Genomic DNA, 26,528 nt, shown 5'->3' with positions numbered 1-26,528 from the left:
TTATGAAACTTTCTCCTCCTCCCCTTCCTCCTCCACCCTTGTCACCCCTTTCCCCATCCAAAAGATGTCACAGTCACAGAGCTCACTACAATCATCAAGGCCCGGTCTACTCCGAGGAGCTACAGGGGGGGCGGGGGCCCAGTGGCCCATCACGTGTGCGTTCTCACAGCAGGCAACAACGGGAGGGTCATCCTAGAGGACGTGTCTCTCCCTGCTCTCCCCCAGTGACCTGCTCCCTGATCTGACCCCTGTTGAGAGAGGTCACGACCCCTGAGTGTTGGTGAAGCACACGCCCCTCTTTGTAAAATTCCCAGCAGCCTCAGTGATCACAGTGAAGCGAGGAACTCAGACTGAAAAGTGTTACAAAAAAGTAAGTGTCTTAAAAATCTGAATAGTAGTAGTAGTATTAGTTGAAGTAGTGCTAATTACAGCGTTGTTGTTGTAGGGTTTTTTGTATTTTTTTTTCCTTTCCATTGCTGGTTGTTTTGATTATTCCCACCTGAATCACACTGTACTGGTTGCTTACTGAATGAGTTGAACAGTGTCCTTCAACATAAAAAAAGGACAGTAAAAAAATCCTCGTAAAAAAGACACCATCAGGTGACAGACACATTACCAGAGACAAATAAAAACACAACCTAATCTCTGGAGCCTCTTCGTAAATCACATCTCCGTGGACAGTGGACCACGGATCCAATTTGGTTTCAATCTGTTTGTCTCTGAAATGCTTGAAAGTTGTGGACACCTATATGGGCTCATGCCACACTGTTAACAGTGGAGTTTTCAGACAACAGCAAAGACAGGGACAACACGAGAGACAAACACAAAGTGAGAGTGGTCCTAAAGTCTGAGGAGGACTGAGCAGGGGAGACAGAGTTTGGTAAGTGCTTGACTGTATGTGTGTGTGTGTGTGTGAGTGGTGAATCAGAGTAGCCTGACATGGACCCTTCTGCCATTCCCTCCCTGCAGCAGGTTGAAGGGTAGAGAGTGAGGAGTGCTACACCCTTCCCTTAAGAAAATCTGGAAAAAAAGATCCATTTGATCCCTGTCTTCTACTAAATTGCAAATATTGTCTAATGGGTATTTATTGATCTATTTGCTTGTTTGCTGTCCTCACAAGGAGGATGTGGAGCTGCAGTATGCTGGGAGGGTACATGTCAGACCAGAGCCTAACGATGGGGGGACACAGAGAGAAAGGGAAAAGAAAGCACCTTTTGAGGCCTCTAGATCAAACCTGAGCAAGCTCTACCTAACGCACCCGTCGGTGACCTGACAAACATTGCATATGTATTCATAGATATAGCTTTCCTTTCATCATATAACACTATACGTGGATTAATAATCCCGCCTCCATGGGTCATCAAAAATATCACTGCCCTCTAGTAATCCCTCGCCTGATTCTCTAAATAGATTTTTTTTTCTCCTATTATGCGTACATTCCTCGCTGTCAAGGGTTATCCTCTCCCGCTCCCCTGGCAACTGTACAAAAATATCTCGAGAGTAGAAATGTAGAAATGTCCGACAAGTGAACACACCGCAGGAACGTGGCAAGCATTCAAATGTTCAATCGACCCCTACGAAGACCACAAGCGCTCCGTTTGATAAGGGTAACACGCAAGACATGGGGAGGTTTTTGTCTACGTGGGGGGAGCGTACCTATGTTCCCTGGGTCCTATGTTTCCCCCTTTGTGTGGGACCGGGGAACATAGGACCCTTTTTTAAAACCCTAACCATAACCCTAACCCCGAGCGGGGAACATAGGACCCGGGGAACATAGGGATGACCCCTACGTGGGGGCCTAGAGGGTATGTAGGGGGCATACGAACGACATAAACATGACAACCGTAGTCATCATTACCACTACACTATTACCATTCAGTGTGTTCATGTGAACCAATAAAGCACTTCTTGGGCTGAAATACTTAGCCACAGTGCTAGTTTCAAAAGGCAACAAACATATTGCCATTAACAACAGTTCAATCAGTGGGGAGGGGAGGGGAAGTTAGTCTAGAATGCTATCAATCCCCTACTGATAAGCTCCGCCGAGACGTAGCATACACTAAAGCAGTTTTAAATAGGTCAAGAGGTCTACACTAGAATTCATTAAGCTAATATCTACCATTCTTTAGACACATAAGTGCATAAATTACCTCACATGTGCACACAGGAATCAAGTGTCCCACAATATTACTGCAGCCTTGAACTAAAATGCCTTTTATCGGCTCAAGCACGTCAGTGACATCTCTGGTATTTCTTGCACTAGCTACAAGCTATAGGCCTTTGGTGCACTTCTGTCCTCTTCCCCCAAAAAAGCTTTGGGTTCCACACAAATAGTCATCAATAAATACTGCAGAACTGAACCACACTAGGTCAACACCAGACACAATCGATAAGGCTGCCATTTCAAATGACAAAGAGGGAGACAGAACAGTTCTAGCGCCACTCTGTTAGCAGTCATTTCTGTAATTTGCATACTAAAAGTCATAGCAACAGTCTTTTTTTCCGTTAAAGCTTGAGCACACAATTGAACTGTGAAGGTATGTGACATAACCCAGCTTATATCTCCATCTCACTCATGTAGTGAACAGAAATTGATCAGCTACATTCTCAAAAAAGGTAATGGAATCGATTAAAAATCTCTCTTAAAACAAACAAACAAAAAAATTGAATGTCTCTTCACATGGCCTCAAAAGGTGCTTACGTTGTACATAGGTAAAGACAAACCCAGATCCAGCCAAACAGTCACATATAAACACACACCACACACACACACACATAGAAGCACGTACAAAGGCACACTGCACACATGCACAAAACAGCTTGTTACTTTCCAGCCAGTTTAAGCCTTGCAACTTTTATGCATATTGAACGAAAGAAAAAAAATTGGCTGAGAAAGATTTCTGAAACATTAGAAAAACAAAACAAAAAGAGTACATCTCTACTGACAGGAAAATGACAAACACCTTGTATGGCAATCATACAAGTCTATTTAAAAAATTTGGAGCTTGGCATTAGTATTCTCTTGGGAAATTACAGCACAACTCTCCTGCTGATGCATATACATAAAAAACAGCCACGGTCTTGTTTGTTCATATGGTTAACACATGCTTAGATGCGTGCTTCTGAGCACTGTGTAGTTTTGTTATGTGTGTATGTGTATGTGTGTGTGTGCATTATAACATCTCGCATTTCCACAAATGGGAGCACAGATCTAGAGGGAGTACAAAACAGGGAAGAATCCTTCATATTATCAGCCATGTCGACAACCTCACAGACACCCCGACATCCCAGGGCTCACTCACACAGCCAAGCAATCTGACACTGTCATAAAGACACAGACTCTAACACACATGGAGCAGTTCCCTTTCCCTGTCCTCTCTTTGGTTGGCTTGGAGGCGTGGCCAGCTGATGGACTCTCAGAAAAAAAGAGATGCTCTACATTTTGTCTCTCAATGAGAACCTTTTATAAGGAATTTATAGAATCCTACATTGTTTGCCCCTTTTGCATGTCAAAAAGGTTTCTTGGCACGGGTAATGGGTAAAGGTACGACGCTGCCTCCCATCACCAAGAACGGTTTAGGTTCTTGATTACAGAGAACTATCTCAGCTCCCCTCAGTGTAGAGCTACTCAAGTTGTAGTCTCATGAAATGGTTCTCAGAACCAAAAAGGATACTCAAACAGAGACTAGAATAGATATTAATTTTATGGAAGTGGAGCTGGGTACACACAAGGTTCAGTCTAGCCATACGCCTTCCCAACCAGAAAGAACAGATAAAGAAACCAAGGGAGGGTGGAGCACAGGAGAAAGATGCTCTTGTCTTTCAATCGCCAGCAAATAAAGATGGGCTAACAATGGTGGTAGCTAAGGTATATCATAATTTATTATTATATATTTTTTAAAAATCACCTTATTTTGTTACCTGAGAGAATCCTTCAATAGCTTTCTTTTCCAGTCTCGAGTCAAAAGCAAGTGTGAGAGGTGTTGTCAGCTCACCCAAGGCTCTAGTGGTCAGGGTGGATATCCGAATCAGGTGTGCAGGTCTTTCAAATTCGCATAAATATATATCTCTGTTTCATTCAGGTACAAAGTCTGGGAACTACCTTGGGTAATACATTCCCACACATTTTGGTCATTTGACCGGGATGCTGAAACCACTAATGTGCTTTCACAGCTATGGCTGCTAAACCTACATCCGGGGTATTGCACTTCAAAAAGATTACTAAAACATGTGACGCTATTGCTTTCTAGAATATTCCAAATGGCCCAGGGGGGCTGCTCAGTACAAGTGCAATGGGAATTTTTTAGAACAGTCACACTCTCAGAAATGTATGTGACTAAAATCGACCAAATAAAAGCCTAAACAGCCAAGGGAGTGTCAAAGGGCTTTAAGTACCATAACAACAACAAATATTGGGGTTTGGAAGTAGAGGAAATAGGATATCTCAATCTTAATGTCTCTTAACGGATTGCTGGCTGACTCACTCAGTGCTTTTGTCATAGCAGGTCTCCGGCGGTCTAGACAGACAGAGTCTGCAGTAGAGGTCTGCACTCCCGCGGTAGACCCGCGGGTCCCGACGCAAAAGAGTGCGGCGCGGGACAACTTTTGAAAGCTCTTTGAGGGAGCGGGCGGGATGAGAGAGGTGCGTTCGCGGGTGCGGGACAAACCGATGATTCACTGCACTCCCGCAAATTAAATATGTGCATAAAATTAAATATGGAAATGATTAAAGTACTATTCATAACTATAGTTCAGCTGGATGTTCTGTTAGGCAGCATTAAAAAACGGGGTTTAAGCATAACTGACGGATAGCAGGCCTATAGCCTATATTGTCGTTTACGTGGGTTCAATTTGTTCCTACTGCTCATTGTCAAAACTCGAAATCGAAAGCATGATAGAGGAAGAGGGCACCAGGCTAGGCCTACTTCAGTTGTTAGCATACATTCAGAACCAAGAAACTGACATCTGGAGTCTTTCTCAGGTGTGTGTGCTCCTTTCGAGAGACAGAAAGAAAAACTGAATAGGCTATCCCTCCTGCATGCGGGCTTTAGCGGGCGGGAGCGGGACATCATGTTACAGATGCGGGTGGGAGCGGGACTAAAAATGACACATTAATGCGGGAGCGGACAGAATATTGCGGGAGCGGGCGGGCGGGAAAAATCAGTCCCGTGCAGATCTCTAGTCTGCAGTCATTGCACATTTCTCCACTTGAAGCTTGTACCCAACACTCACCAATACGGACTACATTCACTTGGCCTCAGTCGGACTCAATATTTACAAGTCAGCTCTAGGAGCAAAGCAGGTCTTTCACAAAGACTCGAGGGAGTAGACTATTTCTCTCATCGCTAAAACATAAGGCTGCATCACCGTCATCATGAAACATTAATCCACCCGAAACCACAAGAGCACAGACGAGAATTTTCAATTTCCATTTGTCTTAGCCTGCGCTGATGCACACAGCACACACTTGCTTTTTGCGAGCGGTCTTAACACAGCAGATGACATCGCTCGAACACATGGCCGTGTGATACTGCACAAGCAAAGTTGTTGTCTTGTGTAGCATGGCACACCCACCCACCCACGCCAACACACACACATACACACATATCTGCTCTTTGAAACAGTGCCCTTCAACCTCTCTCGCTGCTTCGCTTGAGACAAAGCCCTGAGCATTGCAAGGCAGCCCATCTCTCCCAGGACACTCGCGTACACAGGGGACTAAAGCTCAGTTGGAGCTAGCTAAGGGGCGCGCTCTGTATATCGATATTTATACAAAGTTCGGCCTCCATCGCACAAAGAGGATGCAACCGGGAGGAGGTGGAAGGGCATTGCATAGACAGCTTGCTACTGGCATTGTTTTTGTTTCGGTTAAGAGGTTTTTTTTTTAAGAAAAAAAAAAAAAGAATCAGGACAAAACTTCCTCTACATTTGGCATGAAGGGAAAAAAACAAACAAAGCCATGTCAACAACTGAAGAAATAGAAATATCCTCCCTGCTCCGTGTGTTATCGAAAGTAGCTTAGTAAATTCGGAAAGATGTCTTTTTTTTTGTCTGCACACATGCAAGTGAGTGTGACCATGTCTGTCCATGTGTGTGTTTTCCCAGATTAAAGACGTGATTGGCAGTAGCAAGCCGTGGGGACAGGGCATCCGTCTAACTGTCTGTAGTGTGGGGCCCCTGACTGCACCAGTCTGGGAGGGTCTACACATTTCTCCAAGACATATGCCCTCTCCTTTCTACTGACATGCATCCATCCTCCTTCCTTCCCCCCAAAGGGCCCATCACACTGACGAACACTTTCTGCCGTTTGAACGGGCAGCTCAGTTCAGTCAACAGGTTCCTGTTCGGATCAGAGGGGTGTGTGTGATCGTGATTGTGTGTGTATGTGTTAGTTAATGACCGTAAACTGTTGTACAGTCATTGGTTAGAATCATCTCTTTTTGAAGAATAGGAGGCACAGGGTTGGATCTTTAACTTCATGGGGCACTTTTCCATAACATGGATCGACATGCGCGTTTTGCGAGTGCACACAAGGACACATACAGATGTATGAAGCATTAACATAGCTACATATGCATTTTTTTCTCAAAACTTTACAAGATGGTGGAAGTTCGCCGATATGGGGTCTCGTATCCTGGCCTCAACATCCAGTATGTGTGTGTTGCATATGATTTACATATACTGATTTAATCTTTTTTTTTTTTTTTTTTTGTATTTACATCCTTGGTTATGGCCAAAAAAAAATCAAAAAAGAAAAACAAACAAAAACAAACTAAAAGGTACAAAAAGAACAACAACAAAAATTGAACAACATATTGCACCTTGCAGATGGGCAATATTCTCAGTTTGTTGTGTGTAACATCATTTTTTTTGACAGCACAGTCCACTCTGCTGGTGCCCTGAAGTGAGTTTCAGGTTCTGGTTTTGCCGGGCTCAGTTTGGGCCCAGGCCTGTCAGCTACATTCAATACCATGAGGCGCTCCACGACTACAAAAACACTCCTCTCCTTTCCCCAGTCCAGAAACACACACACACACACACACACATATATATATATATATATACATACACGCATACATACAAACAAACAAACCTACATACAGTGCACGCACACATAAACTGGGTTCAATCAAAAGATCTCAGAGAATACCGTGTGATAGAGTCCGACGCAGGCCGTGACACTGACTCCTGAAGTTGCTGCCAGAGTCCTTCAGTTAGAAGCCATGTGTGCACCTGACCTCCATGGGCAGATGCTGCCATCAAGGTGACGGGGGGTGGGGGGGCTAATGGGGGCTCGGAGAGGGTTCTTTGTTTGGAGGGAGTGGGGTGGTGGTGGTGACCGTCTGGGAGATGGGGTGAGGAGGGGAGTGCTTCTGTAATGTCTGTACATGCGCACGCGCACCAAGCACATATATCTCAATGTACATCTCTACACATGCATGTGTTTGACACTTAGAATAAGTGCCAGCAGTTCTGCACTCGCACCCAAATTCATTAGTTTTGTGTTGTGTGAGGTATGAGAGGGTTTGTTTCAGTTCTTTTTTTTTCTTTTCATATTTTCAGTTTTCTGTTGCATTACGTTTTCCTATGTGTGTATGTATGTACGTATGCTTATTCAGTCTTTCATTAAAAAAAGGAAACAAAAATTATTTTTTAAAAAAAGGAAAATATTCCTGTCTTTTTTTTTTGTTTGTAAATTCCTCTTGACAAAAGGACGGACGATAGGACAGCTACACAGACAAGAGAGCAGTTGGCTTTTTCAATAGAAACTAGAAGTGATGTGTGAAAGAGGTGAAGATTCTTTTTGTCTAGGTTACACTGCACGCATGGTCAAGAAGGTGACTATCTCTGTTCTTTTCTCTCTTCTACACAGAGCAGTTAAGCATCAAAAAACAAACAAAAACATTGAGATTCTTTTTTTTCTTTAAAAAAAATGCTCATCTTTTTTTTTTGTTCTGGAGTCTTTCAAATTTCAACAGGTGTCTGGGACTTTGATTATATCATCATAAGATACTTTCTTTCAAATTAAGTTAGACACAGAGGGTAAAGCAGCATTATAACCTCTGTTGTTAAACACACACACTAACAAGCAACCAGACATACTGTACACACACAATCTGATCGACTCTCCGGACTCAAGGACTCCTGCCAGATCTGTCTGTTTTGGTCTCCTCCCGTCCTGTGCCTTTGTCATGACTGTTCCGGATGCGAGTATCACATACCCGCATCAGTGGAATGCCACACCTCTCTCTGCTCATCTCAGAGGGGGGAAATCAGGCTGCCCTCCTTCCAGGAGTGCAAAGCCTGTAGGACAGAGAGAGAGAGGGCGGAGACAGACTCCTTCCAGGGGCAAGAGAATTCGCTCATTCATTCAATCATCCATTTCTCTCTCTCTCTCATCTCCTCTGGAGAGCTGTAATCAAGGCTCCACTACTTGCCGGTAGCCTTCTCCTCCCAACCAGGTTGATGGGGAAGGTGGAAACTCTTCTCCGTAGACAGACGCGTGTGCACACACACACATGCCCACGGACGTGGGCGCTGCTCTCTCTTGTGGCTGCTTTTCTAACGGCGTCCAGTTGGAGAGGAGACACGGCTTTGGCCAGCAGTGGCCTGCTTCTCATTCGGTGTTCATGCCCCCGAGGCCTCTGAGTAGGTTGTAGACACATGATTTAGTCTCTCTATTTTTAAAGGGGGAGAGAATCAGAGAGGCTGGTCAAACAGTTAGTACGTGTGTGTGGTATGTGTGTATACATGCTTATCTTAATACTGCGATCAGGTTATCCACACACCACACTCATTAGTGTGTATGTGTGTGTTTAGGTAGAGGGGCTCCTCTGTTTAACAGAGGGAGTATTATTAATTAAGTGGGCTGGTGTATGTGTCTGTATGAAGTGTCTCTTTCTTTCTTTCTCTCTTGCTTTCTCTTCCTCTGTCCCCACAGGGTGTTTGGCATTTTGTGCCTCTGGCAAAGTGCAGAGGGGAGGGAGGCGTCAGGTGGGGTGGGGTGGGCTTGGGGTCGAAGGTTGAGACCGCTGCTTTAGTGCAAAAACTTTGACGTGCGTGTGGACGAGCACAGGTGTGGCTGGGGGGATGGGCAAGTGCTCTCACTCTCCTTTTTTTCCTCTCCTCCCTGACTTGGCACCTGACCCCCCCCCCCCTCCCTGCTGCCCCCCGCCCCACGTACTCATCACATCCATCCATCCATCCACCTGTCCACTAAAAACATGAAGAAAATCACGACAGTCCTCCCTCTCCAAACACTACTTTAGTTTCTTCTGTCTCGCTACCACTCAGCCTCTCTCTTTCTCCATTCACAAAATTGCTGCTTGGTGTTAGAGAAACGACTTCAAAGGGAAAAAACAACAGAAATCGGATGCTTTTAACATTTTCTTCTCAAAAACAGTGCTATACCTGTCAGCTTCAGGCCTGGCCGCTGCAGGTTTTTGGGGTTTCTTTGTTTCTTTCATCTCACGTTCTTTTTGTTTTGTTTTTCTTTTTCTTTTTGTGAAGTTTGTGTTTTTTTGTCTCAAAAAAAAAGAGAGAAAAAAAAGTTCAAAGTTCACCTCAGCGTTGCCCTCTTCATGGGTGGAGCACCTGTCTGTCACAAGTCACATGGTTTCCTCCCGCACTGCAGGGATCCTTCAGCCAAGAGGGGACTCCAAATTTGTCAAAATCGAGAAAAAAAAAAAAAAACAACAACAAAAACAAACAAACAAAAAAAAAACACAAAAGCAACACTTGGTCCCACATAAATGACCGAAAGGTACTGAAAAGGTAAAGACAGAATGAAAGAAATAATGGGACACCTACTAGTGTCCCACGCCTCCCCATCAAACAGGCCCCTATCCTAACCCAGCCCAACCATGAGGAAAGAAGGTAGGGGGATAGGGGATAGGTTGCTAGCTTGTGGAGGGTGATGGGGTGGGGGGTGCTTGAGTGTGTGTGTGTGTGTGTGTGAATGAGGGGGGAGGAGGGAGGGGGGGTGTTGAGCCGGCCCTCCTGTCTGCAGTGGTATATCAACAGATCTGTGAGGACTGAGGGATGTGTGTGTGTGAATACAACACTGAGGGTAACTGGTGAGTGTGTGTTTGTATATTGTGTGTGTGTGTGTGTGTGTGTGTGTGTGTGTGTGTGTGTGTGTGTGTGTGTGTGTGGGAAGAGGCTGTGGGTAGCTGCCCTGTGTTCAGAGGTGAGGTAGAGCCTGTTAGCACAGAGGCAGTCTATGAGCCACAGCCTGAGGTGTGCCCACATTTTGAGGTAAATAGGATGGCCATTCCTGCAGCACCAACCGCCAATGGTTGTTTTCTGTGTGTGTCAGAGCATGTGTGTATCTGTCTGTGTGTGTGTGTGTGTGTGTGTCTATCTGTTACCATGGCGGCGGTGACTGCAGAGTGTGGAGGATCAGGACTAAAAAACTCACAGAACCCTGGACGGCAGGGCATACATTAGCACTGCAGTGCATACAGTTAAAATGAGGCATTTGAGTTTTTTTTTTGTCTCTCTCTGAGGTGTGTGTGTGTGTGTGTGTGTGTGTGTGTGTGTGTGTGTGTGTGTGTGTGTGTGTGTGTGTGTGTGCGTGTCTTGTGTGTCTACATGAGTGTGTCGAGGATGCCTTGGCTACCCTATCCTGATGCTAATCAGTGCTATTCAGATAGTCTGCGTTTTGACGAGGTCTGCCTGTGTGAGAGTTCTGTGTGTGTGTGTGTGTATGTGTGTGTGTGTGTGTGTGTGTGTGTGTGTGTGTGTGTGTGTGTGTGTATGTATGTGGTCAAAGGCTGGATTCTTTAGAAGTAGCTGGGCACTGGACCCATTCACCAGCTCTTTTAAAGTTGGTCTCGCTTTCTCTCTCCCCTTTCAGTCTCTTCACACACTCTCCTTTATTGTCCAGCCATCACTCGCTTAGCCTCTCCCTTTCTCTCCTTCTCTCTCTCTCTCCCTCTCTCTATCTCCCTCTCTCTCTCTCAAGTTTCCCCTGTAGTGACTTTCCTGAGAAAGAAGGGCTTAATTGTCATTCAGACGAGGTCCATGGCCTGGCAGAGCAAGCCCAGGCAATGACATGGCAAAACTACACACAAAGGTTCTGAGGTTGCACTGTTTTTTTTATGCGCATGTGTGCGTGTGTGTGTTTTTTATATGCATGTGTGTGTGTGTCTATGTGTATGTGTGTGTGTTTGTGTTCTTGTAAGTGTATATGTGTGCCTCAGGTAGTCCTTAAAACAGTTCTGGAAACAACATTAAAAAAAAAATCAAATTAAATGTAGACCCCGAGCTTTAGGGCAGTGTGGGGTTGTGGAACAGGGAGGAGGTGGTGGGTGGGGGGTCCGAGTGGTGGAGGTGAGTTTGGGGGAACGATGCTGTCAGCCGCCCTCCTCCCTTCCAAGACCCCCAAATAGGCCCATACTGAGGCACCTCTCCTGTTAAATAGCAATACAAATCCGACATAGCACCAGGGTGTGGTTGTTGAGAATCCTCCTCCCGCTCAAGTGTGTGTGAGGCTCAGGTTTCTCATTAAACACAGAGAGAGAGAAACGAGTGAAATGAGGTCTGTCCGTCGTTTTTTTTTTTTTACTTGAGTAAAAAAAAAAAATAATGAAAACAAAACAGAGCAAAACACAATTCAAATAAATGAAATCAAACAAATGAAAAGAGGAGGGAGAATTCCCACTTGAGTGTATTGGTGGTTGCTGCCTTAAAAAAGCGTTGCCAGCAGCTTTCCCGAAAAATTCCTGGATCCTAAAACAACGCAGCCCTGACGACAGTAATGCTGAGATACATGTACATACAATGAAATACAACTGACCAGTTATCTTATTGGTTGTCTTGTAAAGGGCGGACAGAGAATCTGTTTGAGATAGCTGAGAAGCTACGCCCTTTAAAAAAAAAAAAATAATAATAATAAAAAAAGGCTGGCGCTGATGTAATTTCCTGTTATTCAGAAATGCCAGCCTTCAACAACGGTCTGAGAAGTTTGTACACAAACAAGAGGTTTTATGATTATGTGTGAAAGTGAGTGCGACTGTGTTTGTGTATGTGTGTGTTTGTGAGTGAGAGTGTGTTCCCCTACACTTGAGGTGTACTACGGCAGGAAAAGGTAAACTGTCAGTATAGGACGAAGAGCAGAGACAGAAGGGCCAGCATACTGTATCTTATCTGAGCAGTGAGGCGTGTGTGTGTGGAGGGAGCCAGGGTGGGGGTGGGGGTAGGGGGGTCAGGTGATGGGGGCTGAGGGCGGAGCATCTGAACTTAAAGCAACCTCCCCAAAACCAAACCATAAAGAAACATATAAAAAAAACATAAAAAAATACAGGACACAGAAGCATCGCCGGTGGTGACCCCTCCTACCCCCACCCTCACACCCGCTCCCTCCCCTCCCCAAAGCTGCTGCTGGTGTTGTCTGCTTTTCAAACATGTGGGTGACGAGACGAGACTGCGCATGTTTACTCTTCTCCAAAAAAAAAACAAAAAAACAACAAACAAACAAGCAAAACGTTTTCCCCGGGATAGGGTGGGCGGCGGCGACAGGAAAAAGGGAGGGAAAGTGACGCTCGACGAGTCCTTCCTGCCTCGTGTCCAGGGCTCTCGGTTCCTTCTGCCGCTCCTCTGCTCCCATCTGAACCGATCCGGTTCCGGTTCTGATCGGGACCTCCGTCTCTTCCTCCTCCTCTTCCTTCCATCTCTCTCTCTCTTTCTCTCTCGCTCCTCCTTCTCCCTCACACGTCCTGTTCCTCGAACACCTCCAGGAAGAGCGGGGGGAAGAGCTCGGTGGGGCACTCCACCTTCATGTGCAGGAAGCGGCTGGCGTGGCAGGCCCCGATCATGCGCAGGTCCGTCACCTTCATCAGCAGCTTGGGCCAGAAGTGGGGAATGTTGTGCTTGCGGTAGTTGATGTAGTGCTCGAACGCCAGCAGGTACATCTCCTGGCACTTCTCGATCTTGTCAATGCAGGTGAGACCCGTGCGGTCTGAGAACGAGGGAACACAGGAGACAGAGAGAAAGAGAGCAAGAGAGAGAGCGAGAAACAGAGATGTAACACTTATGTGCTGGACCAGTATTCAACCCTATGTGCACCTGTAAAGTACATGAAAGCATCCAATAGACAACCTATTAGATTTGCACATATTGCATCATCAGATCAAAAGAAGACAGCAAGCTTCATACTTTATAAGCTACTGAAACATGTAGAAACAAAGATAGATAAACATCCATACATACACTTCTCAGAACTCGAACGTATACTGTTTGGTCTATTCTGGGTTTTGGGATCATTTTCCCCCTCCAAGAACAAGTAGAATAGAATAGAGAATAGAGAAATAGAATAGAATAGAATAGAATAGAATAGAATAGAATATACTTCAATGTCCCCATGGGGAAATCTGTCTTGGACTCATCAAAGCATAACCCAGTACATTCATCAACATGGACATGACAGACAACACGTTACTGTACATAATAAAAGAAGAGCCCGTTGATGCCCAAATGTGAACTGCCCATGGAGCTCCAATTACACTTACAGAGTAAATGGGTAAGGATGGCAGTTAAAGTAAATAAATAAATAAATAAGAATAGCATGTGGTGCAGCCCAGGTTTATGTCTATTTAAGTTGTTTGTTAAGAATACTAATAGAAATTGGAATTTAAAAAAAAAAAAAAAAAAAAAAATCTGCAATGATGAACCCTATATCGTCTACCTGATGGTAGCATCTCATATTGTGAAAACAGCACATGGGAAGGGTCACAGAGTATTCTGTCCATCTGTTTCAACACACACTGCTTGAAGATGGACTGGGTGTTTTTGTATTGTTTCTGGCCAATTTTGTTTCAGTCACAGGGAGATTTCCAAACCTTGAGTGTTCCATGTTAAAGTGCTGTCGATGTGAACCCCAAGGTATTTGTAGGACTCTACCTGTGTGTTTGCCTGACAACTGGCATATGATTGTCAACATTCTTAGGATCAAAGATGATTTCCTCTGTCTTTTTTGCATTTAAAATCAAATGTTTGGAGTCACACTCACTTAACTGCCTCACCTCTGTGTGATAGCTGTCATCAGATCTGTGAAATAGGCTAAGAATTGCAGTCATCTGAGTTTTAAAAATATAGTTGTGTGGTTGTTTAGATGAACACTCATTAGTGTATAAGAACAGGGTACTATTGACTTTCACTAGCTGAGTCCGGTTTGTTAGAAATGAGTGAAACCATCTTATCACTGAGGGATAGACGTCCAGCTGTCTGAGTTTCTGAATTAATAAGTGAGGCTGGAGTGTGTTTAATGCGGAGCTAAAATCAATAAAAAGTAACCGTGCATAAGATGCTTAATCCTCAAGATGTTTAAAAACTAAATGCAGGATGGAGGTAATGGCGTCTTCAGTGCTGCGCCCGTGTTTGTAGGCAAATTGAAGTGGGTCTAATTCACTGTTTACGTCTGCCTTCAGCTTACCTACTACATATTTTATATACAGAGATCAACATCTTGGTTACTAGAGTGTTTATTCAAGTACCGTCCACCTTATAATACTAACCAAGGCCTACTACCATGACTCTCTCATGACCCCACAAGCTTTCACCTTTGACCTTTGACCCCTGCCCTCTTTACCTGAGCTCATAAGCAGGACGGCCTGTAGCAGTGCCACCTCCGTGTCGTCCAGGTTGAACTGCGCCAGGCTCTTGCCCAGGTCGAAGATGGCGTCCGACACCACGCCCAGGCCGCCGTTCTTGAGCTGCTCGCGCTTGACGGCCATCTCGCCGCTCAGCGTCAGCGTCTCACTTTCGGGGTCGTAACGCACGGCCGCCCGCAGGGACATGATCTCCATGCAGCAGCCTTTCAGAAGGATGATCTGGTCTTCACAAGGCAGCTGGGAGAGGGAGAGAAAGAGAGAGAAGGAGAGAGAGAGAGGGAGGGAGAAAGAGTTAGTCTCATGGCCATCATGTGCGCATATCTGCGGGCTTTGGTGGAGATGGCTTTGCATCTAAGATGGGAACAGCAAGTTAAACACGCCTAAATACATACAAACACACCCACACACACATGCACTGACACACAGCTTTGTATTCACGCAAACTTGATAGAAAAAGGCACAGACACACACACACACAAACACACACACACACACACATATACGTACACAGAGAAGGTCAAAAGACACACGCACACACACACATGCGCATACAAATTCTGCGGTCTCCAAAGCACAGAGCTCGGTAACCCTCCCAGGCTCATTAGTGCTGTGGTGGTTCTGATTACGGACACTTAATGACCCCTGGCTCGCCGTGGAGCGTCTCCGTTTGCAGCCCTCGACCCTGAGCGCCCCGCCCACCCCCAACCCCCCCCCGCTCTGCAACACGACCTGCCCCCCTGCGCCCATAAACACCCGGCGAGAGAGATGCTAGCTAGCTCAGGACGACAGGCTGGAGAATGCCACACTCACACTCATGGGAATGTGCAGAGGCTGGAGTGCCAGGGTGGACCAACTCTCTCTCTCTCTCTCTGTCTATCTTTATCACACACACCCACACACCTACTCAAATACTAATGTGTTCACAAATAGTGCACCAAGACATGTACATCAAAGTAGGAATGCAATGCACAGATGCACTTTACACACAAACACTCACTCACACACACACACACACACACACACACACACACACACACACACACACACACACACACACACACACACACACACACACACACACACTGCATCTACTAAATCAAACTGCTATGGCTAGTAATTATTTACTCAGTGTTGATGACAAAACAATAAGATGGCTGTGCCGTGTGTTTAGCTAATTAGCTGTCTTCAAGCGCCCGGGTGGGGTGTGTGGGCCTTGTCCTGCTCAGTCCTGATTCATTTCAGCAAACCGCAAACAAACACACAGGCAATTACAAGCAGAAAAAATCCCAACACAAGCAATAAACACGCCACAAAAACACTGTGCATTGCCCCACTTAACTGTGATAGCCTGTCAACTTGACAGGGTTAGTCCATAATTCACATCATAGATATCCACACAAACCCAAGTGAATATGGTACGCTTGGGCAGATGCATGCATAGGAAAATATACCAACATGTACTGCAGACACAACAGTCAGCTATCTACATACACACATGCTACATTACACACACACACACACACACAGATACATATACAGACAAGAGAGGAGCACACATCCTACCACACACATAGATGAAGTCACAGAAACATACAAACAACCAAATACATATTGAGACCTTATTTAAATGACAGGCAGAGTTCAAAGTTAGTCAGTGATAGAAGTGTGTTGTGCTTGAACTAAAGCCATTGTGGGCCAGGGGCAGCTTCGAGCTGACCCGCCAATGTCCGTGCTTAGCATTTTTTTGACCAGTTAAACTAGCTTTAGCTGGACTTTCAACTGACACTGCCCATCATTTAAACCAGGGCTCAGGGACACAGACAGGGGGTCACTCACCTCTGAGAACATGGGCAGTTTTTTGGCAAAGTCGACCACGCGGGTGATGGCAGGCGTGATGATCTTGGTGAACTCGCTGAAGGCCTCCAGGTCCACCTTGTCCCCGTCTGATGTGGGGGCGACGGGAGACTGGCCGATGTCCTCTGGCTGCACACAAGACATAGGGGACACAAGGGGTCAATGTCAGGTCACATGACGTCAGAGTCTCATTTTGTTTCCAGAAATGTAAACTATAATATTGCATCTACAGCTATTTTTGAAAGATAATATGACTTCAAATCAAAATTAGGACACTTTAGAGTCAAGTGTCTACATTCATGCATGGAAATACATTCAAATGAAAAACCCTTAAATTTTTATGAAGTGTTTTGTTTCCTTTATTTTGTTTGTAAGAGCGCATCAGCACTCAATGATCCCAGATAAGCTGAAAACATGAGCAAAGCAAAGCCTCAAAAACATAATATTCTTTTGTAGAGGCAGTGGGATTTTCTCAAATCTCACGAGGGACGAGTGCAGCTAGACACACATAGACATACACACACACACACACTTATCCACACTGAAACACTCTGAGAAGAGAGGTCAGAACAAGCACACACACTCCTGTGTGACATGTGACAAGAACAGAACAGAGCACCACTTCTCACACACAACCTGCCACACACACACAGCAGGGAGTCAAGTGTATGTTTAACATGGCCACAGCAACGAAGAAGAATGACTGATTCTTCTTCTTTATGGTGTTATATGTTCCAAATGTAAAGCACTTTGAGCTGTATTCTGTGTATGAAAGCTGCTTTACAAATAAAGCTTATTATTATTATTATTATTATTATTATTATTATAACATGAGGAGCTAGGCTACAGTTGTGTACATAATGATTGCTGTACATCGCACAGATGGGTGCTACACATCGGTGGTGGTTGGACCCCAACTCTCATTCACAGTACAACAAAGCTCTACATTATACATGTAATGCTGCTGTTGTTACAGTTTGTGTTGGTAAAGCGGTAAATAAGGCTCAGTGGTGTCCTGAACGCAGGGTAAGAGGTCAGGCCTGAATTGTGGCTGAGGCTGGAGACGAGCCAAGCGGTCACTCTTAGACTGACATTTCCAAATCCCTATGGAGGGGGGGGGGAGGGAGGTGGGGGGCAGAACTGCATGGTGTAATCTGGATTAGGAGGATGACGCTATTCCCATAGCCTTGTGTGGTCACGTTCACAACTGTCCTCTCATTGCCCCATCCCCCCAGCTCTCTTCTCTTGCACACTGTGCAGTCAATGACATTAGACTGACCACACACCTTTTCATCACCCCCCCCCCCCCCCCCCACACACACACACACACAGCCACACACACCATACCCTCCCATACACACACACAATATACCTTTTCCATTACTACTTTTAATTTATTCTTTAAAGTTGAGCTGGCACAAGCTTGAGCACAAGAATTTCATTACTTATAATTCCTTTTATGTAGCCTGACGAGCCAGACCCACATTAAAATGTAGGGTCTGGGCACTCACCGTTCGCAGTGCTCAGTCCGAGGGGCGGGATAATCAGTTGTCTTTCAAATTCCCTCTGCACGCAATAGGACAGCGGCAGCGCTATGAGTCCCATGCGTTTCCCACCAGCAGAGCTAGTTGGCTAGTTCAAACGTTTGCCAACTTAATAAAAGCTTAACTCGTGTCACACTGTTCGCCAATAGCAACATCCATCTTATTTGTTTTCAAGTAGCAGGGAATTCAAGCCAAACCGTTGCAACTCTGCCATCAATCATTATGTTAAGCCCACCTAACGACTCTATACACGATTTCATTGGCCTGATTGAGTTTCGATTTCTGGAGCTCACCAGCCAACGGAGAGTTGCTAGACTAGCCCTGGCAGCAAATGTAATTTGCTGCTGCTAGGGGCGTGTCTAGATTTCTAGGCTACCTTTTATGAGTACATGACAATAAACTACTTGAACCTGAACTTGAACAACGAGAGTTCACATGACAAAACCACAGTTACATGTGTGTCTGTGTGTGTATGTGTCACAAAGCCTGTGCTCTTCTTAACAACAAAAGCGCTGCAGAAAATAAACCAGGTGTGAGGAGAACGTAAGCACGAACAGATCGAGCGAGTGAGCGAGAGCGGCTGAACCCATGACCGATGAATCCGCTGTCCTCATTGCACCCTGGGGCTTGTCGTCACTCGGCCTTGTGCGCTGTGTAGAATAACGCACGGCTCAGGAGACACGTCTCCGCGCTACACTGCCCCAGGAACACACAGCCGTGCTTGCACATGACTGCGGCTGAAATATCACAAGTACTTCCCACCCCCCACTGCAACCCTTTCTCCTTGCAGTGGGCTTGCAACAGCTTTGGCAATTACAGCTATTTTTGCAATCATTCGATAATGGCTTTTCGATTGCTCCACACATCGACTATAACAGAGCAACATTTTCCTGAGAGTTTTGTGCGAGTTCTGGACATAACAGAGAGAAAAACAAAGAAGGACATTTCAGGACATAACAGAGCGGATTCAGGACATAACAGAGAGAAAAACAAAGAAACTGATGAATGAAGAGAGAAAGAAAGAGAGAGAGAGAGAGAGACAGGGGAATAAGTGAGAGAGCAAATAAGCAGTTATAGGGATGGAGTAAGGCCACGTGAGAAAGACAGAAGAAATGACTGTCACAGGAAAACAGACCTAGACCAAGGAAGTGGTTGATTATCTGACTGAAACAGCCAGAGTGTAGTTAAAGGACAATTCTGGCGCTGTACTGTACTGGTACTGTTTCTAAACTATCTTTTTAATAAATTGTCTGTACACTTGAATTTTTTGAATACACTTGAAATTCTTGAATTTCCCCTGGGGATCAATAAAGTATCATCTATCTATCTACTTACAAAGTTCTCAATGCTTCGGTTTACATGTAGGGCCCCTCATTATGCTACCGTGGAAGTGTGGTGCTATTTTGAGCCTTGTTAGTGGTATAGAAATAGTGATTTCTTTTTACTTTACGTGTGCCCCGAAGACTAGCGTTATACGCTAATTAGCAGTTTGTGGTAAAACTGGTCACGTTCTATTAGCATGAAAACATATTCCAGAGAACGGACAAACTCGGTACACCTGTTATTAACCCCTAGGTTCATTTTGCGCCAGAATTGTCCTTTAAGAGAAAAATAATCTTTGTGGCGTGAGAATCTTCCTATATGAGAAATATTTTTACATGGGAAAGCATAGAACAAACTAAATAAAAAGTGTACACTCTTAAAACAAATGTGTTGATCCTATCTTGACACAGAGATGTGTTAAAAAAAACAACGCAACACATATTGTGTCACAAATAAAAAAAGGAAACAACATAAACTGCGTTGTCCTTATCTTGACACAGAGATGTGTTAACACATTTGTTTCAAGAGTGTACACATTTGAGGCCTGAGAGTGAGTGAGAGAGAGAGAGAAAGGGGATGAAAGACATTTTTGGGAGACTACAGAGAGTATAGGATGTGCTAGAGTGCAGCAGGTGAGGGAGACTCGGGATGAGGGCGGGCGGGGTGGGACGGGGACGTGGGGGGGGGGGGGGGGGGGGTTGCTGGACAGAGCAGGACTGAAATCAATGACCAGCCTGTTACTTTGATTAAAAACCCAGCAGGCTCAAGCGGCCCACTCCACTGCTGCAATCACCGACAGCCTCTCTCCTGGCAGGCTTGACTGATCAAGGTGGAATTGCCAGGAGGGGCATGTGTGTGTGTGTGTGTGTGTGTGTGTGTGCTCGCCTCTCACACACTCCCCTCCTCTGACCTCTCCCGAGTCCCAAAACTCTTCCCTCCCACACGTCGGCAATTTTACACACGCTGCTGCTGTTTGACCGATGAAGGACAACAACAACAGGGGCAGGGCATCGATTATAGAGGAGAGGGGAGGGGAGATGAGAGGAAGAGGATGAAGAGGAGGAAGAGGAGGAAGAGGAGGGAGAGGAGGAGGGGAAAAACAAGGGAGCTTTTGTTTCCACAGACAAACAAGAAAGAAATCCGTCTGGGGCTATTGACTGGCTGACTAGGAGAACAAGGATCTGTTGGTTTTGTCTCTGAAAGCAATCATTTGGCCCCTCAGTGCCCGGGAGACGAATGAACAGGGTGAGGACCACGCCAGCTCGGTCAGCTGAGCCGACTTCATCAATACGGGGGGGAGAACTGGCCGCCTGACAGGGCCCAGAAATATGCTTTGTGGTTCCTGGTTGCCATGAGCTACAGCTGTCTTCAAACACCATCATTGAATTCAATGTGTTCAATGAAGTGTGTGTGTGTGGGTACAAAAATGGACACCCTGTAGTGAATACTGCTTGTGTGTGTGTGTGTGTGTGTGTGTGTGTGTGTGTGTGTGTGTGTGTGTGTGTGTGTGTGTGTCTCTCTCTCTCTCTCTGTGTGTGTGCGTGTGTCTCTCTCTCTCTCTCTCTCTCTCTGTGTGTTTAGAACTGTCTGCATGTGGAAGCCTGGAGTCTGCTGGTGTTGTCAGCTCAACTCCATCTCTTAAATGCTCATCATGTTTGGAGTGGGTCTTTTTATGGGCTTGTATGGCCATCCATCTCCAGCTCTGTCTCTCACTGAGCTATCAATCTCCATCTCCATCTCGAGAGCTACCCGTCTTCCCCATCTCTTACACCTTCTTTTTTTCTGTCTCTCTAGCATTCACTCCTTTTTTTTCTATCTCTCTAGCATTCACTCCTTTTTTTTCTATCTCTCTAGCATTCACTCCTTTTTTCAGTCTCTCTCTAGCGATCACTCCCTCTCTTGCGTGAGTGCTTTTATGTTCTTGCTTGTTGGCACTGGATGTTCCTCTGCATTGGTCTCAGGTTCTCACGGTTTCCTTATGTGTGGGCATCCAAGGCACATATTTACGGAGTGAAAAATGCCTCATCATTTTTTGTAAATACACATGCCATGGCACAGAAATTGTTGACGATTTACACACAAAAACTCCTTTGATACAATGATTTAAACTAATTTGTTTTGCCTAATTTTAAACACTACTTTATCATTTTCTCTCCATATTTGCTAGCAACCCATCTGTCTTTAGGCCTCTGTAACTGATTCTCTCTCCATCTCCATCTCTCTCTCAGGTTCTCTCGTTCTCTGCTGTAAAACGGGCCACAGCACTGAACAGCTTCAGAAGCTCTCAGAACACACACACACACACACACATGCACACACGAGGGCCTTTGTGAGCAGCAGAGGGCACGCTCTCTCCCTCGAATTCCCCCCAAAGCGCCGCGAGTCGCCACGGGACCGGCTTTATAGGAATCAGCTGTAAAGGTTATATAGGTTGGAGTTCTTTATGAGGCGTTTTATAGGTCGAAGGCAACTGGAAACTGGGAGGCGGTTAGCTTTCCTCACCCTCTCTTCACTCTTCATCCCCCTCTCTCTCTCTCTCTCTCCTCCTGCTCTCTCTTCGTCTCTGGGCTGATAGATGTCGGCGAGGGTGGGTGGCGAGGGCGGGTGGCGGAGTGGGAGAGCGGTTGCGGGCGCCGTGTGTTTGGCTTTGGCCTCGCCGGGGCCCGCCGTGCCACTCATAGCGGTTAAGGGGCTGTGTAAAGCAAATTGACTGTGGTTTTTGTGGGGAGGGCGCGGAGAGGAGCCAGCAGGCTGCGTACGCAGGGGATGCCGTCGCCTGGGACTCTGACATGGAGCAGCACGGCCCACAGACGCACTGTTAACCTGCTACTTAGCGCTTTTACAGGCCTGCCCAACTATACGCCTGCACCCGTGCTGTTTCATAAGGCCAGATTTATATGCTGTTTTGAATACTGAGAGGAAAAGGAAGGAGAGAGTAAGAGAGAGAGAGTGTGTGTGTGTGTGTGTGTGTGTGTGTGTGTGTGTGTGTGTGTGTGTGTGTGTGTGTGTGTGTCTCTGTGTGTGTGTGTGTGTTAGACGATCCATGGAGAGCTCCTGACGTCCACCTGGCGTGTCTCCTCAGTGCCCCCCACACCTGTTTGTCTGCCCCGGGTGTCCTTAATCTCCATGCAGCCAGTGAGTGTCTCTGACAGAGCGTGCAGGGCCACTGTGCAAAGGCCAGTAAGAGCCAGCAGTGCTAACTACACACACAATTGGGTGAAAGGTCATGGAGTGTGGAGGAGAGTGCTGATGAAAGAGAGAGAGAGAGAGAGAGAGAGAGAGAGAGAGAGAGAGAGAGAGAGAGAGAGAGAGAGAGAGAGGGAGGGAGAGAGAGAGCAAGGTCGAGGGGAAGGGGATTAGGTAGATATGTACACAAAGAGCGGAGTAGCCCCTGGAAGACATCCCTGTCTTCCTCCTTCTCTCTCTGTTTCTTCCCCACTTTCTTCCCTCTTTCCTTTCTCCTGTCCACCTCTGTCCATCCGTCTCCTCTGGCGAGCTGAAGTGAAGTGATGGAACAGCCTAATCTGCATGTATCTGCACAGGCAGGCAGAAATGCCCCCAAAGACCTCTTATCTCCTTGACTAAACCTGTCTTCTGGCAACCTCGGCCTGTGAATGACCATGACTGACAGCTGTCACCCACCCAGACTGTGGTGGCATGGCGCGATTTGCATTGGGTAGACACGTGACTGGTCGCTGAGACTGGAGGGGACAGGGAGGGTTTTGGGGTCGGAGCTCAAGAGCACATGCTGCAACTCAATGAACTCTTCAGCACCTTTTAATCTCTTGCTGCACACACATACAGACACGCACACACACACACATGCATGCTGGGTGTTGATATTCTGAGACTTAGGTAAGGATTTATAGCCTTACTTGACACAAAACAGATTATCAGATCTGTGTGTGTGTGTGTGTGTGTGTGTGTGTGCGTGTGTGTGCGCATGTGTGTATGTGTGTACATCTGTGTGCGTATATGTGAGTGCATAACAGCATGTGTGAAAGCAAGCGGCAGGTCGACAGACGGGATCTGAAGTCATTTGCAGCGCGCTGAGATTAGGAGCCTGCGGCAGGCCACTCAGCACACTAATAGAAAGAGAGAACAAGAAGAGGCTACGCAGGACAACAAAGACACAGGCAGAGCAGGAGTAATGGAAAACAGCAGCGGCACAGAGGAGGAGAATAAGAATGAGACAACGAGAGGCTGAGAGGGATGAGGGAGATAATACATTGCACACACAGGGCAGAAAAATGGGGGAATGAGCGTAACAACATTGAGCTGATAGATTCATCCTCTGAGAACGAGAGTGAAAGAGTATGAAATGATAGACCCATCTTATGAGAACGAGAGTATAAGAGTGTATGAAACGACAGACTCATCTATTGAGAAAGAAAGTGAAAGAGTATGAAATGATAGATTCATCCTCTGAGAACGAGAGTGAAAGAGTATGAAATGATAGATTCATCTTATGAGAAAGAGAGTGAAAGAGTATGAAATGATAGACTCATCTTATGAGAAAGAAAGAGAGTGAAAGAGTATGAAATGATAGACTCATCTTATGAGAAAGAGAGTGAAAGAGTGTATGAAACGATAGACTCATCTTATGAGAAAGAGAGTCAAAGAGTGTATGAAACGATAGACTCATCTTATGAGAAAGAGAGTCAAAGAGTGTGCAGTGAGTGTGTGTATTAAGAGGGAGGGTGGATGGTGGTGGTGTTGCTCACCAGGAACTTGCGCTTCTGTTTCCAGTGCGAGCCCTGCGCGTTGGTGTGGCGGTGGGCGTCCGTCACCAGGCGGATGAGCTCCCACTCGGAGCTGGTGGGCTCGGGCCGGTTCTGCAGCGTCTTCACCATCTCCTCCTTCTTCCTCCGCTCGCGGTTCTCCTCGATCAGGCGCCGCTTGGCCACGCGCTTGGCCTCGTCCAGGACCACTGACCGAGGCAGAGAGAGAGAGAGGCAGAGAGAGAGAGAGGCAGAGAGACTTCTATTTACACGCCATCAAAACAACCAATTAAACCATATCAGTCCCACATTAGAGAGAGAGAGTGAGAGACGAGAGAGAGAGAGAGAGAGAGAGAGAGAGAGAGAGAGAGAGAGAGAGAGAGAGAGAGAGAGAGAGAAAGAGAGTGTGTGTGTATGCAACTGGTGTTTAACAACTTACTATGGAAAATTACACCTTACTCATGTGAACAGTCCTGCTGAAGCTTCATTGAATTGAATTACTGAATCAGAATTTAATTGAATTAAGAGAAAGAACCATTACGAGATCATTAGTACGAGAGTTCAGTCTTTTCACCCACGACCACCATGTGACACTAAAATCCTACAACATTAAAAGAACCATCCGCAGACTGGAGGAAGCGGTTTACACAGCCATTGATTTACGCCACCAACAAATGAGAGCCCGAATCGCTTGGGAAAAGTGGATGAGTATCTCTCTGTCATCACCACTCATTCATTTCATTCTTGTATGAAATTGCTGCTGATTGATTAAGCGATCCAAGCCAGCGCGGCATACTAATGCAAACCCCTCTCGGTCTGAGCTGACCGACGGAGACACGGACACTGTCGTTAACATGAGGGGAAGAGGGGGATAGAGAGAAAGAGAGAGAGAGAGAGAGAGAGAGAGAGACTGAGACATTAAGAAAAAAGAGATGACATTTTTACGAGGCGAGAGCTGTATGAGGCGAGGGTTATAGGAGAGGAGGGAGGCTGGAGCACAAAGGTGGGCCACATCAATGGGAACACAGCAGGGGGGGGACAACGAGGGCTTCTGATAAGCCAGACGAGGCGATGCTGTGAACAAGGAGAGGGACGAGAGGACGAGGAACAAAGAGACCAGACGTGACGACGCAGCAGACAGAGGGCGAGGAAGACGAGGCCGCAAGAGAGAGACGAGGGTCTGTGTGAAAGAGGGGGCTCTGTGTGTGTGTGTGTGTGTGTGTGTGTGTATGGGAGGGTTCTGATGATTCCATGTGTGAGACATATGTCCAGCTCATACAGAGTGAAGTGCGAGTGAGTGTTTCAGATTAACATGCCCTATTAGCCTGCGGTAATGTTCAGTGTTTCAGAGAGAGAGAGAGAGAGAGAGAGAGAGAGAGAGAGAGAGAGAGGGGGAACCTATATGACTGAGTTCATAATCAAAACTGTTTTCATTTGATCTTTTATGAAGAACAAATAAAGCTTGTTATACGATCATATTTCTCAAACAACATTACCTCATGTTTCGGCAATATACGTCAAAACATTGTCCATTCACTGTAACCCAACTTCAGTGCATGTCTATAAATACTGCTCAAAATCTTCCATAATATCGAGGGGTCCTGAGAACACGGGAGACCTTGGCCCTGACTGAAGTCCACATAAGAGGAGCGTTAACTGGTTTAGCTTTCCTTTGAGACCCAGGGATTGTACTCGAATACAGGCCATGGTTGACTGGAGCACTACAGAGAGAGAGACCTCTGCAAAGCTGTGCGGGATCTTCCAGGAGTCTTTACGTTTTTAAGGCCTTTGGTGTCAACTGTCTACACTGAAATATGTTGCTGAAACCGAAATGCATGTGACTAGTTGCGTGTGTGCTGTGTTGGGAACACCTAGGTGCTCAGCAAGTATGTCTTTATGGAAATCTGAGTAAATATAAGCAGTGTGAATGTGTGTGTGTCTGTGTGTGTGTCTGTGTGTGTGTGTCTGTCTGTCTCTGTGTGTGTGTGTGTCTGTGTGTGTGTGTGTCTGTGTGTGTGTATGTGTGTGTGTGGAGGTGGTGCCGGTGCCAGTGGTGGGGGTGGGGGTGGACGGGGTCACTCACAGTCCATGGCCATGCCCACAGCGATGCACTTCTTGAAGCGGCACAGCTGGCACTGGTTGCGGGTGATCTTGTCGATGATGCAGCAGCCATCGTACTTGCAGGAGTAGGCGGGGTGGAGGTTCTTCTGGATGGTACGTCGGAAGAACCCCTGGAGGAGGGAGAAAGAGAGAGACAGATGGAAGAGAAAAACAGAGAGAGGGGGGGAAAAGAGAGAGGTAAAGAGACAGGAAAACAGAAAGGGAGATGGGAGAAAAATTAAGCGAGAGAGGAAAGATGGTTGACAGATGGAAGAGAAAGTGGAAGAGAACAGAGAGAGAGAGAGAGAGAGAGAGAGAGAGAGAGAGAGAGAGAGAGAGAGAGAGAGAGAGAGAGAGAGAGATTTCAGTTTATT

The 26,528-nt window shown here is 46.1% G+C and overlaps 1 protein-coding gene across 3 annotated transcripts in view; it reads right to left on the bottom strand.

Moving 5' to 3' along the window:
- Nucleotides 1–5,890: 5,890 nt before the first annotated feature.
- The window catches only part of thrab (thyroid hormone receptor alpha b), a 109,205-nt gene continuing 88,567 nt past the window's right edge, over nt 5,891–26,528 (bottom strand). For 2 of the 3 annotated variants that reach the window (XM_042082543.1, XM_042082544.1), the window contains 5 exons: nt 26,138–26,285; nt 24,058–24,263; nt 16,449–16,595; nt 14,591–14,849; nt 9,510–12,961 (listed from right to left, as the gene is read on the bottom strand). In XM_042082543.1, the coding sequence (XP_041938477.1) occupies nt 12,711–12,961; nt 14,591–14,849; nt 16,449–16,595; nt 24,058–24,263; nt 26,138–26,285 (1,011 nt within the window). In that variant the 3' untranslated portion in view covers nt 9,510–12,710. Of the gene's footprint in view, nt 8,679–9,509; nt 12,962–14,590; nt 14,850–16,448; nt 16,596–24,057; nt 24,264–26,137; nt 26,286–26,528 lie in introns of those variants that run through there. The other variant, XR_006027090.1, reaches the window with a different exon arrangement.

This window comes from Alosa sapidissima, chromosome 24 (genome assembly GCF_018492685.1).
Source record: "Alosa sapidissima isolate fAloSap1 chromosome 24, fAloSap1.pri, whole genome shotgun sequence".
Lineage (NCBI taxonomy): Eukaryota > Metazoa > Chordata > Actinopteri > Clupeiformes > Clupeidae > Alosa > Alosa sapidissima.
The sequence above is the reverse complement of the archived record's forward strand: the minus strand, read 5'-3'. Positions and strand labels throughout refer to the sequence as shown.